This window comes from Rhodamnia argentea, chromosome 8 (assembly GCF_020921035.1).
Source record: "Rhodamnia argentea isolate NSW1041297 chromosome 8, ASM2092103v1, whole genome shotgun sequence".
Taxonomy (NCBI): Eukaryota; Viridiplantae; Streptophyta; class Magnoliopsida; order Myrtales; family Myrtaceae; genus Rhodamnia; species Rhodamnia argentea.
This window is the reverse complement of record NC_063157.1, coordinates 8,329,226-8,349,998: the sequence shown is the minus strand read 5'-3', so window position 1 is coordinate 8,349,998 and position 20,773 is coordinate 8,329,226. Positions and strand designations below refer to the sequence as shown.

General features: G+C 38.6%; 2 protein-coding genes across 2 annotated transcripts; both read right to left on the bottom strand.

Moving 5' to 3' along the window:
• Positions 1–1,214: 1,214 nt before the first annotated feature.
• LOC115736613 (cytosolic enolase 3) lies at positions 1,215–7,755 on the bottom strand. Its single transcript, XM_030668390.2, has 13 exons — positions 7,551–7,755; positions 7,185–7,339; positions 6,841–7,015; positions 6,137–6,208; positions 5,943–6,059; positions 5,711–5,791; positions 4,060–4,136; positions 3,726–3,829; positions 3,491–3,589; positions 3,299–3,384; positions 2,809–2,895; positions 2,379–2,576; positions 1,215–1,570 (listed from the first exon to the last, which is right to left on the bottom strand). The coding sequence occupies exons 1-13, from the start codon at positions 7,653–7,655 to the stop codon at positions 1,502–1,504; spliced, it is 1,425 nt and encodes a 474-aa protein (XP_030524250.1). The 5' UTR covers positions 7,656–7,755; the 3' UTR covers positions 1,215–1,501.
• Positions 7,756–8,933: 1,178 nt separating this feature from the next.
• LOC115736605 (neutral ceramidase 1) lies at positions 8,934–16,811 on the bottom strand. Its single transcript, XM_030668376.2, has 10 exons — positions 16,613–16,811; positions 15,763–16,152; positions 15,387–15,595; positions 14,523–14,867; positions 13,888–14,152; positions 13,526–13,796; positions 13,300–13,425; positions 11,582–11,645; positions 9,915–10,084; positions 8,934–9,573 (listed from the first exon to the last, which is right to left on the bottom strand). Exons 2-10 carry the CDS (start codon positions 16,101–16,103, stop codon positions 9,025–9,027), a joined length of 2,340 nt encoding a protein of 779 aa, XP_030524236.1. The 5' UTR covers positions 16,104–16,152; positions 16,613–16,811; the 3' UTR covers positions 8,934–9,024.
• Between the last annotated feature and the right edge of the window lie 3,962 nt (positions 16,812–20,773).

The window sequence follows — 20,773 nt, the reverse complement described above, 5'->3', positions numbered from 1 at the left end:
GCAGCAAACCGTAAGAGGATAATTGAAACAAGTTAAACCATAGAGGTTGATTGAGTACCAAGGCTTGGGAAACTTGTCATTTCCCCTAATTTCGAACTGATTAAATCAGTTCAAGGATCCTAGCGAATGTTTAAAATTTATTAAATTGGCTTGTAAATGTCTCGAGAATTTTCAATTGCGAAAAGCAATGAACGACCACATTGGCCTAGAAACTTGTCGGCACGGCTGGACTTGGATCATTAGGTAACCCGATGAGAGATGCAATGTTTTCTTGAAATCAAAAGATGAGGCAATGCGAACTGCTCGTTGATCCTAGTGTTCTGTAGTTCCTGCCATACCCAGGACGTTGTGCCCATGTAAACACAGAGACAGCTTCAGCTATGTCCGTAATATCCTAAGTCCAGGTTCCACGGATGTTTCGGGATCAGCATTTACCCCAACTGGAAGCTTGTCGGCACGGCTGGACTTTGATCATTAGGTAACCTGATGAGAGATGCAATGTTTTCTTGAAATCAAAAGATGAGGCAATGCGAACTGCTCGTTGATCCTAGTGTTCTGTAGTTCCTGCCATGCCCAGGACGTTGTGCCCATGTAAACACAGAGACAGCTTTAGCTATGTCCGTAATATCCTAAGTCCAGGTTCCACGGATGTTTCGGGATCAGTATTTACCCCAACCGGACTATTTAGCAGGCTCTCTGTGCCCAAGCCAATAGAATTTTTTTTTTTTTTGGTCGAACCCCAAGCCAATAGAATTTAGTCAGTACATAAACGACAGGTTAGTTCGATACTGTATATTAGGATTTGCAAATGTCCACACTGCACATTAAAAACCAGAAACCGGCATTCAATGAGGCAATGATACATCGTCCTATAAGATATGATAACCTCTTCAAAGAGAATCCGCATCTCTTGCAACTTATCCTGAAGTCATCGTTTACAGTGTTGTGGCCGGCTGGCAAGAGAGATTGTTGAACCGAGATAATCACTGTTGCCTGGAAATAGTAGCACCTTCCAGGTGCACCTCCCATACTTCTACAGCCAAGAAAAAGTATGATAGGACGAGGAATGCCCTACAAAGCAAAACTTGAATAATACAGCGGGTCCTATCAAAGTAAAACTTTAATAATACAGCGGATACGTGTCTTCAGTACGTCGGTGCAGTAACTAAGACAGAAGAGCCACTTGACTGAAAGAATGATGGCAACAGCCTCTCTTAAACAAGCTCGCCCCAGGTTCCTTCCGTTATGCCCGTAATCCGCATACTCAATTACATCTATTACGCTCATCCGAAAACAAAAATCTCTAACTACTAAAGAAAAATCCTCAGAAAGAATAATACACATCTCACACAAGACCCTACCACTCAATCAGAAAATTCAGACTTCCAAATAATAACCATTTTCTCAAGGTGTTGAACCACAAAAGGAAAGAAGAATTCATTCACACTGGATACCTGATTGTCATAAGATGGTCTTAAGCCCCCATATGGAACATTAACAGTTAAGACAGCCTCCAATCTTCACCGACATAAACAGCTTGATCACCAAGCTCTTCCTCAATGCGGAGTAACTGCAAGAAACTTCTCATAGTTTAGTTGCACACAGTTTTCCTTACCAACGAGGTTAAGCTTTGTTACATCTGGTAGTCTTTGGGGACCCTTCAATGTTAAAATGTCAGGGATGCTCTTTAGAGACCAATACTGGTCTAGAGGCTAAATGAACGGCTAAGATCTCTTGAAGTTCTAGGGGCAGGTAGTTGATGTTCAAGTGTCAAATTCGGGTCATCAATTCGTGTCTAGTCTTGTCATTGCAAATCATATATTTGCCAAACAAAATAAAAACTAATGACTCTTAGATATATGTCACTTATAAAGTTTTCCAATATCTGCTTTCTTAAAAGCGTTAAATTGTGTACAAATCTTGTCGAAAATGCCAACCTTATAGGATAACATGCAAGCTATAATTTATGAACAGCGTCTAAAGTAAATCATTATTGATGGATGTGAGTACTTTAATGGTGGTCATACTGGAAGTATGTAGAGATGAGAAAGGATCTGACTACTTAAGTGCCTTGTAAAATCTTTACTGAATCTATTCAAGTACGGAATGAACTGTGATAAGAGGAGTTTAAAGATTTTCTCAGGAGCTCCCTCTTAACAGTTCGATAGCGTCTACCATTTATTACATGTTTCAAGACTCGCTACACAAATCCTGCCACCTCATTCCTAGGTGTAAATGTTTAAGAACCGATGGTTAGCAAGATTGGACCGTTCTTTAGGTTTCAAAAATGGTCATAGGCGATTCAGATTGGGATATTAATAATCATGACATTCGAAGTATAAAAAGACATTGTTGCTCGTGGCAATATGAAGGCAGACCTGGTTGTACTTTGCCAGTCGTTCTCCTCGACAAGGAGCACCTGCTTTGATCTGACCAGAACCTAGTCCCACAGATAGGTCAGCTATGAAAGTATCTTCAGTTTCACCACATCTATGTGATATTACGATTCCCCAATGAGCATCCTTTGCCAGCTTCACCACCTCAATGGCCTCCGTCACTGTTCCAATCTGGTTTACCTATCTCGCAATGTGAATACCTAATGAGTCTCAAGAACGAAAATGCAGAAGCAAAATTTGAATGTGCTTTTGATGGGAGAATTGCTATCACTGAACAAGAGCTTCTTCGCTTTACAAGCAGGCCCTATTACCTTTTCTTCTGCTCTCTCTTTAAGGTAAACTGTGATACATAAAGGTTTCATACCAACGTAAATGCCCAATAAAGCAGTTAAGTAAAGCAAGAACCTGGTACCTTGAGAAGAAAAGCATTACAAGTGGACTCATTAATTGCTCTCTCAACACGTTTGGGATTTGACATTAACAAGTCATCCCCAACAACCTGAGAAAAAAGGGTGAGATATCATTTCTTTTACAATCACCACAAAACAAATGAGGAATAGAGACTTCAAATGAGATTAACTAATGCAATGAAGAGCGAATATCTATCATGACTATTGCTAGATCAAAAGCTCTGCTAAGGAAAAGTGCAACCAGAGAGCAACATCATTAATACTTAGTCATGGTCTAACTCAACCGATCTGGGACCCGTTCTTTTGCTGTCTTCGCTCTAGGAATTCAGAAATTTGGTAGGGAAGGGCTGTAGAAGAGTCGAATTTATGGTCTACTATGCATTACAGCAAGGAAAAGAAAAAACAAGCATAAGACTGCAGAATTATTCTACCACTGCAAAAGCTGGTCATGCATAGATTACCAAGAGAATGAAGAGATGAACAGAAGTGCACCTGGCAAACTCCAAGGCTAGAGAAATGCTTGACATGCTCCCAGTCCTCCTTGTCAAATGGATCTTCGATTGATACAATCCGATAGTCTAAGATAAGAAAGAGTGGAACTCATCATGTTTAATGCATGTCAGAGGATTATATAAACTGAATGAGCAAAATTCATCTAAAAAGTGTTTGGACTAGACTAAGTACCGGAGCAGAGTTCTTTATACATGTCTATCATATCCTCCCCAGATTTGAAATTCTGGCCCGATTTATTTGGAGACTTAAAGTCCAGATCGTATTTTGTCCCTGTACAAAGTAAGAAGAGATATCAGTTCTGTAACAGGAAACTCCTACATTGCATCAACCGAGCAATACCCAAAATACACATTGTCTAATTCTGCCTAGCTTCCACAAAAGTACTTCAAAAGATTGAAATGGTCACCTATGCAAAAATTAGTAGCAGCAATGTCAATAGCTATCTTTATTCCCTCACTATAGCCAGTTCTGCTGATAGCTTCTTTAACCAGATCCAGGGCTTCTCTAAAGCTGCCAATTACCACAAGATGTCAATAAGTAGATCAAAATGACACTTCTTTAATTCTTTTCGGTTGGCTTCCGTTGGGTAGAACCCCTAACTATTTAATTCTGCTGCTTTATCACTAAGAAATCAGCAACAATTAGACACAGCTTGAACAATTTTCCTCCCCTATCATTTGTGTTGTTTTGTTTGTCTGTTTTTGCAGGTAAGACATGCGTGACGAAGATAAGTATGCAACCTCGACACATTCGGAGCAAAGCCGCCATCTTCACCCACATTGCATCCCTGGGCACCACATTTCTCCGTAATAACAGCCTGCCTTTTTGTTAACAAAACATCAACATCAGCGACAATCTATACGTCACCACCATCATCTAACAATTAGCTTCAATTCAAGTTGCTCAATCCATAAAATGCAGAAAGTTCTCACGCACCTATAAAACAGGAAGCTGACAGATGAATATTCAACTATGATCAATCACTTTCTGAACACATCGGACTGACATGCACCAATCAAATATTGTCTACCTTCAGAGACATCGTCAAAATTCATAATGCCAACAAGTCATGCATACAAACTGAGGGAGATACTTGGTCTCACAACACTCAATTTTGACATGGCAAGAAAACACGTCTCATACATGACACAAAACTAGTGGTTTTGGGGTTATATGTTAATTGTGTTCGTCACAATCGTAACAACTCATTTGACACGACTAATAAAAGGGTTATGTTAAAGTTGAACCCACAAATTTCAAAATTGACCCAATTGACTGGTTTAATTAGATGCCTTGGGTCAACAAGATTTAATTGCTTGACCTATATTGGCAATTATAGTTCAAATAAGAGAATTCTTTTCACGTAAGATTTATATTAGAAGAGAACAGCAGCAAATCTCATTATACTCGACGAAAGTATTAAATTCAGGAAGTTATTTTCTAGATAACTGAACCTGGAACTCTCTTCGTAAATTAAATTAGGAAAAGGTACTAAGTTCATAATTTTGTTGTCTCTTTCCCTGAGGTATTTGTTTTTGTCACTTCTGTCCAATTGATCATATTAGGCACACCAATAATTATACACATTGACATCGACTAGCTAATTGATGAGGCCGTCTCACTTCCCATGGCTTTTCTATTTGTCACGTATTTAGTCACACATGCAACAAAAATTTCATTTTCAAGTATGATATTCCCTCTCATGAACAACTAACTTAGTCGTTGAGTCATACTGCAAGCAAGTCCAGTATGTCAACTTGGAAAAACATGAAGATGGAGCCACATTAAACTAGAGAATACTGCACAATAGATTTATTGATGAGACTGCCAGACTTCTATCTCCAACTTTGGGTAGCAAAGGTAGCACAGATATAGTGCAGACATGGCAAACTTCTTACCTTCATGATTTCATCAGATTTATAACCACTCACTATTATTAGATTAAATGCATAGAGCAGAGGGAGCACCTAGGGCAGTTGGCGCATCCTTGTGCCAAGATATCTTCCTATTAGTTTCTTTGAAAATTACTTTTAGTTACAGTTAAAAAAAAAAACCACTTGAGAATCACAGAGCACTGCACACTGTGTCTGCACTTCATCTACATACCCAGGAACATAAGTACATAAAATAGTGTTTCCCTGGATTCAGACAAATAACAAGACACAAAATCATAAAACAGGATCGACATATAGAACCAACCGCAGTAGAATTGCCAATAATCGATATGTGAGAAGCAAATGAATGATAAAGGGGCGAGTGTTTAGAACATCATAAGTGATAGATGCTGTTTGAAACAGTATATTCTCAGTGTTTAGACGAATAAATAACCAATGAGTTATAGACACTGTTTGAGTACAATTCAGAAACAGAATGTTCAAATTCAAAGTACACCTTTAAGTGATGATAGGTTTCTGAACCCATTTGCACAGCCTCCTCAAATCTGGAGGCTCCAATTGGTAGAATCATGATTTCCTGACAACATTTACAACCAATTATAAGTAAATTCAATGGATTGTTTGTAGGTATGTAACAAAGCTAAAAAACCTGCAAGCACACACATAAGCTGATTGATATTACAGAAACAGAATCACACAGTCACGCCTGGGAGAAAGACAGAGCATACTTGAATGGCAAGGTTGTTTCCCGCGTGTTTTCCACCGCTAATCACTGTGAAGGAAGGTACTGGAAGAGTCAGGTTGGGTTTACCAGCAAGATCAGCAATGTGCTTATAAAGGGGAACCTGCATGGACGAGATGTGGAATGAAAGAATTAGAAATGGACAAAAACCTTCTTAATAGCAGATGGTAATATACATGCCTCCTTTTCAGCAGCACCAGCTTTGCAAGCAGCAATTGACACAGCCAATATTGCATTAGCTCCCAGCTCACCCTACAAGATGATTTCTCTCAGACCATGTCTTATTGATAGACGTGAAGAGCATCCCTGATTTTTAATACGAACCATAAGGCAACAACTTAAAAGAACTATTACAGTCCAACACGTACAAAATCAGGGTGGATAGAAACAACTCAACATTTTCTTGCATTGTGTAATTAAAAAATTGCTTTTGCTATCTACGACAATAGAAAGGTTTACTCATGAATCATACATTTACCACACCATACACCCAAATCACTCTCACGCAATAGCATCATCACCAGTTAGTATTGTATGTTGCCAAGCAGGTGCTATCTTTTCATCAAAAAAACCAACTATGCTCAACAATACAAAAATGGAAGTATTGGAGAAATTCAATTTTCCACTGAAACATGACATGGTTGTCAAAAGACAATTTCAATACACCAATGTGAAGGCTGGCAAAACATGTACAAAGCTCCAAGCATCATAAATTTCCCAGGCATTGTGTTAACAAGAGATGATTGTAATATCTCTGGATTCAAAATGCATTGTCTCATAATGTAGATCTTTCTGCCAATAATAACGCAAAAAAAAAAAAACAAATGCTCTGCTTCAGGCAAAACTCCAAGCAAACAGTCCATTCCTTATAAAAAAGCAGGTACCTTCTTCTCTGTTTTGTCCAGGTCTATCATGGCCTGATCAATCTGAGCCTGTAGAATAGGATCCATCCCTATCAATGCTTCGGAGATTTTCTCGTTAATATTATTAACAGCTCTCTTTACACTATTTCCAAGATACACTCCCTTGTCCCCGTCCCGCAATTCCATAGCCTCGTACCTAAAACCATCACCAGACAAGCCATCACGCCTCATGGTCAAACTAACAGAGCCAGTTGGTACTTCACATGTACCACATGAGCGACCAGTAATTCTACCACTACAAATCCACACCAATCCACCAGTAAATAACATGAGTTGAAGAAAACGAAAAAGTGGAGAAATCTCACATTCCGGTTTGGTCGCCGCTCGGAGCCGACGCGCGAAACATCCCCTTGTTAGTATACAGGTCAACTTCAACAGTAGGAATACCCCTGCTGTCCAGTATTTGCCTGGCTTTAATCTTCGTTATAACCGACGGAACCGCCTTTCTCATGTGATTCGACTGCGAACAAAAATCATCCAGTTGAAACGCATCAGCGAGGACCTCCCGCGGCGGCGCGAGACTGTTCAGCTCAAAAAACGCACGACTTCCATAATCGAAACAGGCCGAACTTTCCGGCATTTCCTCGGAAAAGAAGCGGAAAAAACCTTCGAGGAAGAAGAAGAAGAAGAAGATGATGATGATGATGATGGTGAAGAGGAAGAGGTCTTACGATGAAGAGGACCGGATCGGGAGTCTTGGCCCTAACCGCGGCATTGACGGCGTCTTCGATCTTGCGAGAGAGTATGTGCTTGTCCAGATACTCCTGCACCGACATCGTTTCCGAGTTTTCTAGCTCTCTGCGGATCGATGCTCTCCGAAAGCACGATCGAGCAGAGAGTTTTGTAGCTCGACTCGACCTTCAAGTTCGACCTGCTCTGTTTCGCATTTTCACCTTGCCTTGCTTGGAAATGAGTCGGGTCGGGTCGGGTCATTCGTAATGGCCAAGGCCCAAGCGGGAGTCCAGAAAATTGGATCCGTCAACTAGGCCCAAATGAAGAGATACTGTTCTACCATCTTTTCTTTTCCGTAAGCTCAAGTTTCGTATTAACGCCACGATGGATATCCTCCTCACCGTCCTTAACGTGGTCACTAAAAACTTTCTTTGGTTAGTCTTGTAATCTATTCATTGAATAAGGGATGCTCCAATGGTTCTTGCTCTCATTTTTTTTCCCTTAATGCCATGATGCTACCGAAACTCCCTGGATCCAATCTAACCACAATCATATAATAAGAACAAAATGAGCGCTCTCTTATTCCGAAATTCCCATAGCCTCCGATAGCACAATCGAATTATTAACAAGTTCTTGGCCCCTGTGGGGATATGACAACATAAGTTTTGAGAGTACGGGAGAATGTCACGACGGGCAATATATAATTAGTTAGATTTATGTATGGTAATTTCTTTCTATCTTTCGCTTTGTTTTTTCAGCTCATAGTGTTTTTTGGTTATTCCAATTTTATAGGATGTCTATGAAGAGACTTCGACCAATGGCATAATGAGTTCCCAGAGGGTCTTCTTAAGATGTATACAACAACAAAAGCACGTTCGATGTTTCAATTTTTTGGCCATTGAGTTCGAGGAAAAGTGTCATTAATTCGTTTGTTTGGAAAGAAAGGTTTCTTATGTTTTAGCTAAAAGGGGCAAGTTTATATGATACTTCTTCCACTATTCTTGCGCTGACTTATGAGAAGGAAAGCGTTTTTTGTGCTCGTCCTTTACCTTTTTATGTTTTAACACTAGGATTACTTACCTTGACGACACGTTGAGTATACACATTCAATATAATAGAGACCAGATTAGTGCTCGATGCGATCAATTCAAAAACCCGATGTACAACCACCATGCATACAGGGAATTAAAGTAGGCCGACACACGGGCTCATAACTAAGCTTATTTTCACATATAGAAACCAGATTAGTGCTCGGAGCCTCCAATTAAGACTAACTCAAAAGGCCCTCTGAGATGCACAAGACAAACTTCATGCCATCGATAGTCCCATTTAATCCAGATGATACAACGCCTAAGCTATAATTCGATAATACATATTAAGTGTTATACTTTGATAATGCATATTAAGTACAACATACCCACAATCAGTCGCATGTGTATATGTTCGTGGTTGTTTCCCCCTTTTCCCCCTCTTTTAAGACACAACAAAAGCGCTAGAGGATCCAGCAAAGTGGCGAATTGATCCCAAAAGTCCCTTTGAGGCACCAAAATGTCTTATCCTATACACACCTGTAGTAGCAGATTCAGGTATTCTCCATTCTATGGTGGCCATGCTTCGAGTGCTCAGTTTTGAAGGTCTAGACCATTTGAACCGAAGGCAGAAATCGTCATCATCGTAAGACGGAACCCAAGTATCTTCTCCTTGGAGCGCCTCCACTAGGGCAAATGTACCTTCAGTCATCAGGTCGTTCCTTGGGCAAGCTGACCAGAAGACCACCGACACCATGTCGCCTCTCTTGAAAGTGGAGTTCTTGGGCACATCAGATTTGACATCCCCAAAGTTCACTCCAGCTGGTGTTGCGTCCATCACAACTGGCGTGAGTAAGCTTATCTGTTTAGCTAGAAGATCAGGGGGCTGCGGACCTGGTTGAACAGGTTGGCCACTTAACATTGCGCTTGCAAGTTTCTTGAACTCTTGGATATATGCACTGAGAGTGTGGGGACCATACAGTGTGGAGGCACCCTGAAAGCAACATCGAGCATATATTTCGTAAACCGAAGCATCTCAGTTATTTTGGTAGGCTGCTTTAATATTGCCAGTCGCTTATATAGGGAAACAACCTCTGGATGTGGAAATCATGCCTTTTTTGGTAGCCACCCAAAAAAAAAGAAATTTTTTTTTAGTGTAGCGATTCAGTCGGTCAATAAGCATACCTTTTGCAACCTCAAACAATCTCTCTTGTTATAAAATTTGCATTCCCTGAACTCTCTTTTTATTTTGCTATAACAAAATCATGTCTGCATGATGTTCCGTTCTCTTCATAGAATGCAAGTGTAGTTTTCATCATGGAACGGAAATAATACCTCATATCGCTGGATCTGATACTCTTCAAAAGTGGTCACATACTGAGAATAGGTATTGGTCAACCCGGCTATAACAACATGGACATCGCCGTTGAAATGTCCTTTACCTCCACTTGTAAGCACTGTCCTTACAGCCTCACGGAGACGCCTCCCGGCCATAGTTGTGAACTCTACAAGAGAATTGCCATAGGCCAAAATCATTTGATAAGATACAAAAGACACCATGCATATCAAGATGCAAGGAGGCTGGTTCAAATGATAGCCAACAGTAGCGGCCCTATATATTTCCAGATCTCACAGTGTTAATACACTATCTGAAAAGAAAATATTAAATTTGACCTTTTACACTTTTGAGCGTAAACACTTTTGACTAAGATCATGTCTGTCTACCATTTAATTTCTAAGTTTATATGGATTGATCGAAAGTGAGTTTTGGTCGGTTAAGATGACTCTCGAAAGGGTTAGTTGGGTACCCCAACTAGAAGTAGTACTTTCACGGCAAAAGGACACTTTTGGTGCCAAAAGTTTCAATCGGATTACTTAAATGCCAAGTCGGAGAGAAAAGTATCACTTTGGTGCCTTCGGCGAAAAATTAAGGCCAGTCTCAATACATTTGGTATTTTTTTTTTTAAAAAAAATTGAAGTCCACATGGGTTCCACATGGACTTCAAAATTTAGAAAAAAAATTAAAAATTGAAAATATATTTTAAAAAAATTTAACAGAAAATTTTTAAAATAAAAACTTTATTTAAAAAAAATTGAAATAAGTTAAAAAAATTAGAACAAAAAACAAATAGGCGGAGGCGGCAAGGGCTTGCTATAACCCTCGCCGCCGCCGCCCCACCATCAATGGCAATGGCCGGGAAAGGTTGGGCTTGGCCGATGGGGGTCACCGGCCACTGGTGGTGCGGCGGTGACAAGGCTACAGCCCTCGTCGCCTAGTTATCCCCTGTTTTTTATTTTATACATATATATTTATAATTTTTAGCTTTTTCTGAAATTTTCAGCTTATTTTTCAAATTATTTTAAAATAAAAAATTTAAATTTAATAAAATAAAATGCCACGGTGGACCTCCGGAGAGTCATGTCAATGTTATATATTAATAAAAAAGAGCCACGTCAAATTTCTAGTGAAAAATATCGGAGTTGGCACTTAAGTGATCATTTTTCAAAAAATTTGGCTTTAAAGTAATCCGATTGAAACTTTTAACATCAAAGTGATCTCCGCACACAACTTTTGACACTAAAAGTGTCCTTTTGTCGTACTTCTACAAAAAAGAGAAAGAAAATTGATTCTTGACTGGCCATGAGCTAGGTAACCTGTTCCGTATCACGACTGGCTTTCCAACAGTACACCAAAACACATTAATTGGCTTATTATTTTGGTGAACACTAAAACAAGCCAGTTCTAAAAAGTTTCTCATGAGGATAGTGAAATCAGTAAATAAGTACAGGAAAGAGATCACTTTTATACTTACAATACTTGCCCAGATTGGACAAGACTGGATAGATCCAAATTAACGTGTTTTTCTAGAAACTCTACCAATAAGTCCAAGAAAACTTGGCCTACAATCTAAATGCAATAGACAATCACTCAATTACAAAAGCAACCTTAATCCGCGCCAAATTATCATACTTACATAGGAAAAGGGAAGGGAGAAGAATACCTCCAGGTACGCTAAGAATGACTAACTGTCCTATCCTGAACATTTCAATCGGAAGAATTGAAGGCTGCAAAAACCATTAAGGCAATTAAATCGTTATTGCAGTATGAAACAATTGAAGCTATCACTCAAGTTCTCCAAGCATCTATATTCATCTGATATATATGGATGAGGTGGAAACTTGAAAACCAAAGGATATCTCCATTCACAAAAATGATGTATAGCTGAAAATTTCCCATCTCCTTGACATTTAAAATAGAAGAGAAAGAGAGTCGATCTCATGTAAAATGCCTATCAGTCAACAGCGCAAGTGTCAGAAAAAACTCAGCTAGGCAGTACTCATATGTAGACAGCTTAACAGATCTCACTTCACTTTTACCAGATCTCATCTCGTTCGGGATGGGCTAGGGTCCCTAGCCAATCCAACAAGGGCAAGGAATGATCATTTGAGGCAAAAAGACTTAGACAAGCTGCAGTTCCTGACAGGCTTCCAGGATGGTGAAGGGTATTCACAGAACAAAATCAAACATCTGATAGAGGGAGTATCACTAGGAGATGGATCAGTGCTGAAAGTCTATAAGACCCCTGAGCCCAAATTCGATGGAGAGAGAGCACACAAAGTAATTGAAAATAAAAGCTCATCTCCAAATGATCACTATTTGAGTACTAATCCAAGGGCTTCGTCCATATGGAACTGGCTAGATCATTTCAGATGATATTGGTGTCAGGTTTCGATCTGTCATGGCCCATTTAAGTTTATTTCGCATGTGGTGTTTAAAATTATTTTGTGTGCCACTCTTGTTTGTCCTATACACCATATGGTTTCAATCACATTTGTGCATGAGAGGTGGTGTTAAATTTATACCACATCATTTGCTCACGGGCTTTATCTTGACCTTATATGCATGTACTCTTCTTCCACTATTAACTTGATTTTTTGCGTAGAAAATTCTAACACCTGAAAACTTAAGTTTTTGAGAAAAACAGCTATCTACCATTATATCAAACCTTAAGTCACGAGCTCAAATCCAAGCACTGCCTCTTAGGTTTATTTTTCCTGTAGAATGTTTCTCAATTATTTCCTTAACGTGGTTATTGTCTCAGAACACCGTTTTCTACATAAGGTCCAACTTGTACACGAGCGAATATTAAGGTTTTGTTAAACATGCTAATGAGGAAATATCAAAATTTCAAAGTATTACTTATGCATATCACAAGGACAATCAGTGCATTAAAAATTGCAAAATTGCCTTGTATAGCTTCTTAACAAGTGCTTCAGAGGCACTTTTTAACAAAATCATGGTGCGATATGCATTGTGTCTATATACTGACGACTTAAGATTTATGACAATTGGTTGCTAATAGTTCTGCTGATATAAGAAAGGTATTGTTGAAGTTCATCTTGTGACTTTGTGACATAAGTTTCATGTGTTTCTTGTGCCCCGAACAATGATAACAATGTCCGAAGCGACTTCAAGGTTATCCATTTTCCGAGTGGACGTTTCGATGAGTTGGTTATAGTCAGTCATGTTACTTTTTTTTTTTGGGTCAAATATAGTCAATCATGTTCGTAGTATGCCCGACGTGACTAAAGAAAATGGCCGAGTACATGAACTTCGGCTGGTGCATAAGCGAGAGCGACATTTAGAAATAACTAACTTGAGGCCAATTTGTATGTAGGCCTGGTTTTCCTAATAAAATATTAGGCTGTAGCAACTTACCGCCCAATCATATGGCTGCTTCATTTCACCAGTATCGAGCAAGATGGGCTTCGGATGCTGACAATCAACTTGTGTCTGGTTTGGATTTTTAAGTAAGTTGCGGACCAGCCTCCAAAAAGGATTTCCCTGACATAAATCATAGAATAGACAATCAACTCAAAAGGATAGACACTGTAAATGTATAGGAATACCAATATGGGGTTAGAGAATTGTCAATAATTATTACCTGGTCATCCCCTTGCTTAAAATCAAAAGCTCCTGGTCCATCCGTCGTTCCTGCAGCAAATGCAAATCCCATTGAAGCAGGACATGTTTTTACCACTTCTGAACCTCCTCCCTGATTAGGTATTGTCACCTCAAGCTTGGAAAAATCCAAATATGCGTGACGGAAGTCAACCTTCCCTTGCAACTGTTCAGATGCTTTGTTGAAAAGGTCCAAAGCTTTTTCAAATTGTCTCTCTCCAATTATACGTGTGCTTTCGAATTCATCTGGGTAACTGCCACATTATGGAAAAAAGTTCTTACAGATAATGTTCATATGGGTGCTGGTTTTTATACTTTATTGGATACAGGGAATCGTATTAATACCCTGGTCCACGGCCATAGCACAACTCGTTCCTCCCACCACAGGTACTGTGATTGAAGTCACAAGGTAAGCCAGTGTCGATGCAGAATGCTCCAAGCACGTTTGGGCTAACATCGCCACAGTTCGTTTGACAAAAAGCAGCTACAAATCCAGGTTTCTCAGTCTGCCTTAGAGCACTCCTGACACGTCTAGCAACACTCAGTCTCTTAGTCGCTGGTTTACCAGGGGGAGACTGGAATGATGCAGCAAGCTCCAATAATTCATGATCTGCATCAGATACAAATGACTCAGCTCTACCATCCAATTCACTATTTGATGCCACAAAAAATTAGTGAATCAGAGTCAAGAAGTAGACAGACAACCCAGAATTAATCAGCATAATGACATTAACAAGCCATCCTCAGAGTTTGATACTATTCCGATGATGGTAATGCATCAAGAAGAACTCTATGTTTGGAACAGTCAACAGTTAATTGAAGGACCAAGATAAAATAGAACATAACCAACAATTCTGTCCATATTTTTCTACCTCTGGTAGAAAGCTATTGGATACCTCTGCAAAGCCACAACAGATGGGTAACAATGAACAAACAGCTCAGCTATATAATACAAAGCAGTGGAGGAACAAATTGCTTACGATTATCATGAACTTCATGTAAAATGTTTGAGACTCTTCGTGGAACTCCACCATATTCACGATCATTGGAATTTGACATTTCGACACCATTCTTGTTAAACCAATCTTCCATAAAACGAGCAGCTGCGCCTTTGTTATCCCCACTAATCAACGAGTTTGTACGACTCATAGAAGTTCCATGTGTAGCAAACCAATTGAAGCTACCCACTGGTCCCCACTCGCTATCCACAAACTTCAAAAGTGTCATTTCTTTGTCAACGTCATGCTTGTATTTGCTGCGTTCTTCCATGGGGTTATTGAGGTAAGCACTGGGACTGCGGTTTACTCCCGCATCCAAAAGTTCCCCTGTTTAGCCATTGGCAAAAACTTATAAGTAAAGATGAAGACCTCATAGAAGAAATTGGATTTCTGGATGATGGCAAATTGGCAATTGCCAAGGAGAGGCACGTTTCACTAAGTAGGTTGTTTCATGAAGTAGAGATTACCATGTCCTGGTATAAGGCAGGCTTTCTTTCAAAAGTCGTTATACAAAACCAAAAAGATTGAAGATTTATAGCCTATGCTTTTGGTTTCCTTAACATGATAAACCTCACAACCAGAGAAAAAGATTTATCATTCCTGGTAACGTATGCATATGACATGACCCAGCAGGAAAATTAACAAATCTTTAAAGGCAGGCTCGCAAGCACAAAAATGACATGATCCGACTGAAGAAATCTAAGAGCAGAACCAAGAACACACTATTCTTGACCATGTAGTACAAAACCACAACAATTTCTCAAAAAGGGAAGAATTAACGTAGACTGCGAACCTCAGGCTTAGGAAAAAACATAACAAATAAGCTGTTGAGATTGTCTCTCTTACCTTTATTCACGAAAACTGATCCTGGCCTGAGATTTTCATGAGCTTCTATGATGCTCTTTTCAATGCCATCAACAACGACATCAAATGACTGGCGCACAAATCCAAGAGATGTGACGATATATACAACATATTGGAGGTAGCCACCGGGACCAGCATGCGTATGAATTCCGCTGATAGCTATATTACTTTCAGAATACAAGTCACCATACCTGGCAACATGACACATCCGTTTGGAAGGCCCTCATTAGATAACCACTCTTTGCATATATTAAGGAATGGTTCTATCTTCACAACATTAGAGTTGTAATTCAGTCAAGACTGCACTTACAGAAGTAAAATCACAAAAATAAAAAAAAAGGCATAAGGCAAGCACTACCTTGCTTTCAATCTCTCGAGCACTTTGATTGTCACCAATTGAGATGCCATGCAAGCATCAAGATTCACGAACACAACACGCTTCCCTTGCGGTTCTGCCACAATGAACGCCCTCGCTCGAAGCCTGAAGTGAACACCCGCAGCGGTCTGTTCCATATTCGCATAACCCATCATGTTAACATCAGCAGCAGGCCCAGTAATGTCGTAGCTCCCGAGACCAATCAAATAATTGGAATCAGAGAGCACTCCTACACTCCCCTGCAGAAGTATCAGAGAAATCCACAGCCAAACAGCCATCGGTGGTCTCCGGACAGAGAGATTGAAACGATGAGAGAAACCCATCACAGCCCCAGCAGATAAACGGTCCGGTTATTCAATTTGCTCTCATTTCCTAGAAAGGAACAGGGAAAAAACCGTAAACCATCATCTCTAAGCGGAAAAGATTGTGAAAGGGATATAATCCAACTACTTTTCAGCAAAACAAAAGTACTCGCAGACTAGGTGAGTGAAAACACTAAAACTAGCCACAAAGTATCTAATGCAACAGTACCAAGTCAGAGTAACAAACAATGATCACGAACCATACACTGTATTCTCGCACATTATCAATCCAAATCTATCCAGAATAGGCGTTTGTGGTAGCAAATCGCAATACAACTCGTGATAGACAATAAACTGTAGAAACAATCGACAATCAACCTCGCCTACACCGTCAGCTCACAAACCTCAGCCAAAGCGAGCAATCTACCAAACTCTGGAGCCATTAGGAGGCAAAAACACAGATGAAAACGCCGCCGAAATCGTCGAAAAGCCCGAGGCCGCGGAAGACGCACACGGATTCAAAATCGTACCTTCCAAACGGTCAACAGAGGAAGGTGAGGCCCGCAAGATCAACGGCGGGCGAGGCGGCAGCTGACGCCCGAGCTGATTTAGTGGATCCTCGGAGACGAGGAAGAATCGCGGAGGGATGGAGAGAAGCAGGGAGTACGTGGAAGAGGATGGAGTCGAAGCGAGGGAAGAAGACGAAGCAGGTGAGTGAAGGCAAATGCCGATGGGAGGTTTTTGTAGCTTCGGACTTCCCCCTTCCTTAAAAAAAAATTTTCAATGTGGAATTTAAGTCTCGACGATGGAGTTATCCGAGTAGACGACCGGTGGGTGCACGAAACCCGCGACCGCGAGATTTTGAAGTGCGAACCGTCTTTCGTCGCTTGCTCGATCGGCAAAGCAAGATACGTCTCATGCCATATGTGTGCATTGATCGCAAAACTCAAGATTGGACAAATATTTCTTTAAAAACAATCGCTCATATGTTTATTAAAACGAATTAATAAAAAATATTTTCATCAGTCATGAAATAATTAGTCATAAATATTGTTGATAATACAAATATTTTTCGTTAATTAGTTTTTTTTAAGTGACGTAACCAATTTTTTTCGAAAAATATTTTTCAAATCTTGAGTTTTCAGGAAACAAATGCACCTAAGAGTGCCCGAAAAATGAATAGTTTGGAAAGCATGTTCTTAAAAAAGATCACTTGTATCATCTATAAAATTGAATAAACAAATAATATTTTCACAGCCCACGAAAACATTTTAGGCATAAAATTATTACCGATAATAAAAATATTTTTCGTTAGTTAATTATTTCAACCGATACAAACAATTATTTTTAGATTGATGTTTCCAAATCGTCCATTTTTCAAGGGACAAATGGGACATTGTTTCATGAAGGATGAATGATTTGAAAAGGTTTACCAAAAATAATAGCTTACGTTGCTTAATATTATTAGCCGATAGAAAATATTTTTACTGTCGGCAACAATTTATGCTTAACTATTTCACGGATGATGGAAATATTTTTTGTTTATTCATTTTTGTAAGTAATACAAAATATCGTTCTTCGAAAATATTGTTTCGCGAAAAATAAATGATTTGAAAAATATTTTTCTTAAAATGATAGCTTGATATCATTTGAAATAAATAGTCAATAAACAATATTTCCATTATCGGCCAAAATTTTATGTCTAATTATTTTCGTTAATGACGTAAATATATTTTGGTCTATTTATTTTTATAAATAGTGCAAGTGATTATTTTTATAATTTTTATGATTATTTAATTTTTGCGAAATCGAGGGAGCTGACGTGTTGGGTGGGTAACACATGACCAAACATGTCATGGACAAAAGAAATATCAAGATGTGTAGTGTCATTCACACTCACTGTCAAAGCAGACGACACGCAATCCGAGATCACCAACTTTTCGACAGATTCTTAGGATTGCGCATGGATCGTAGATTACCCCGAGACATATACACGTATATCAACTTGTGCGTATTTAAGTACGTACAATTACAGAGAAGGGATAAACGTGATTAGATTAGATTTCGATACGTATAGTTACAACCGTATTATAATTCAGTCATGAAGTTTTTGTGAGTCTATTGGTGTAATTACAAGTATGGTTCATGTGTTTCTTTGTTTTCCCAGACCTTTTGTCCAATTTAATACTTTCCAAGTCACGATGAGATTTTTAACATAATAACTCTTTTGTTGAGTCGATTTGGCTACTAAATATTGAGACGAGATGTGCATAGCGATGTGTAAACTTTTAAGAGGTTCGTGCATTTCGACAAGTTCGGTTCTAGTTATTCGTGCTTTCATGCACACTCGTGTTACACTAGCTCAGTCGGCCCATGAGGTTTTTCTTTTTTTTTAATCGGATGTTTTGGTTAGCCAGAATGGCCCGTCTTTAATTGAATAATCCTTAATTAAGCGCGATACAAAAAGGGAATATAATTGTGTTCCTTGCACATATGATGCCAATGCATAGAGCATATCAAGTATGTGAAGAATTATAATTAAGACCGTTTCATAATAATGAAGTTAAGGCTATGACGAGTATACATTTACATTTTTAATAGTCGATCTCTACTAACTTAGTCCCATTATCTTCGGAAGTATTAAAAACTGTGTCCTCAGATTTTCCATTGCTCAAATTAGACGAGCTTCCTAGAATCATGAACAAACTTTAGAATTTAGTTGTACCATTTGAAAGTTTTAAAACTTATCGTGAGAATTGTTAGAATTCTTGATAGGCTTATTCTATTTCCTCCCAAAAAAAGGGTAAAAAATTAAATGTTTTTCCCTATTAAAACTTAGAGAAGAACCCCTCAAACTATATTCATTGTGACGAATTTACCTCGACTCTTTTTTTTTTTTTTTTGAAGGCAAAAACCTCAAATTATATCTATTGTGACATATTGACCTCCCGTCACATTTTCGTCCAAAGTCACTGTTTAAAAGCTAATGTGAAGGCTAGATGGGGATTTTGAGGGACAGGCGGCTTTAATGTGGCATTATGCGAGCACCACATCGAGGGAAAAAAAAACTACATTGTTCATCGTCTTATCCGACAAGGAAAAACAGTACTTTCTTGTATAGAAAATGAAGCTTCAACAATGGAAACAACTGACTAATTGGCAATATTTTAAATCGCATTACTTAGGCACGTTGATGAAGTTGGATTCACACATGGGAACACTACAATAATATATGTAGGATAAGGATAAACCAAGGGCCAAGGCCAGGTTGGCCATGGCTGCTCGAGCTCGAAGCTTGGCTTGAATGCTCCCTTGTGCCTTCGGCTTTCCCTACCTTCGACACTTGAGAGAACCACCGGGGGGGAACAAGAACGTCATCCTAAAAATGATAATGGCGTTCGCGACTGCCTCATAGGCGAAGCAAAAGTGAAAAGGACTGAGAGTATGCGAACAAAGAAATGATTTGAAAAATATCAATCTTAAAAGTAATCAATTGTATTACTTGCATAAATGAATAAACGAAAAATACTTTATCGACTAATTATTTCTGTTGGGGTGTGGTTCATACTTCGGAATGACAGGAAAACATGTGAATCCCGCTTCATGCCGAGTGGGTGGGGATCCGGGGGAGCGGACCCGACGGGGATCTCAAGGAGGCAGTGCCCCTTGGTGTCCAAGGGTTTTTACAATTGAAGCCCGTAATTTTTCATTAGTAGTTTGGGTATGGACTCGTAAATAGTTACTACCGTATATATACCATTTTTCACTTGTAATCGAGTGATGTAATGAGAGGTACGAGGTACAAGTTATAGTGAAATGCTTTGTTGGACGTAACTTTAGTTTAAGGATGAATCGGGGATAAAAGCTTGTGTCTTGATTTTTCTTTCTCGCTTTTATGCTTTACTTCGTTGCTGTTATGCACCGAATCCTAACAATTTCAAGCAATATAAAAAATCAATTTTCATAAAATATTTTTCAAATAATTCATTTTCTACGGAATAAACAAAGTTTTGTGGAAAATGAATGATTTTGAAAATATTTTTCCTAAAAATAGTCGCTTATATCGCCTATAAAAAATTAATAAACGAAAAGTATTTTCAATGTCCATGAAAATTTTAAGACATAAATTATTGTCGATAGTGAAAGCATTTCTCGTTAATTGATTATTTCAACCGACACAAGCAATTATTTTTAGAAAAATATTCTCCAAATCATCCCTTTTTCGCAAGATAAGCGGAGCATTGTTTTTCGAAAAATAAATAATTTGAAATAAAATAATTAGTCAACAGAAAATATTTTCACTATCGGCAACAATTTATGCATAGATATTTTCACAGACGATGGGAATATTTTTCTTTTATTTATTTTTGTAAGTGATGCGAGATAGTATTTTTCTTTCAAAATACTTTTCAAATAATTCATAACTCCGTTTTATTTTGCGAAAAATAAATGATTAGAAAATATTTTTTCTAAAAATGATTGCTTGATATCATTTAAAATAATTGCTCAATGAAAAATATTCTTATTATCGATAATAATACTATGCCTAGATATTTCATTAACGACGAAAATATAATTTTGTTTATTTATTTTTGTAAGCATTACATACGGTTTCTTTTATAATTTTTTTTAATTATTTAATTTTTCTGCAAAACGATGGGAGTTTACGTGTTGTGTTGGGCGAGTAACAT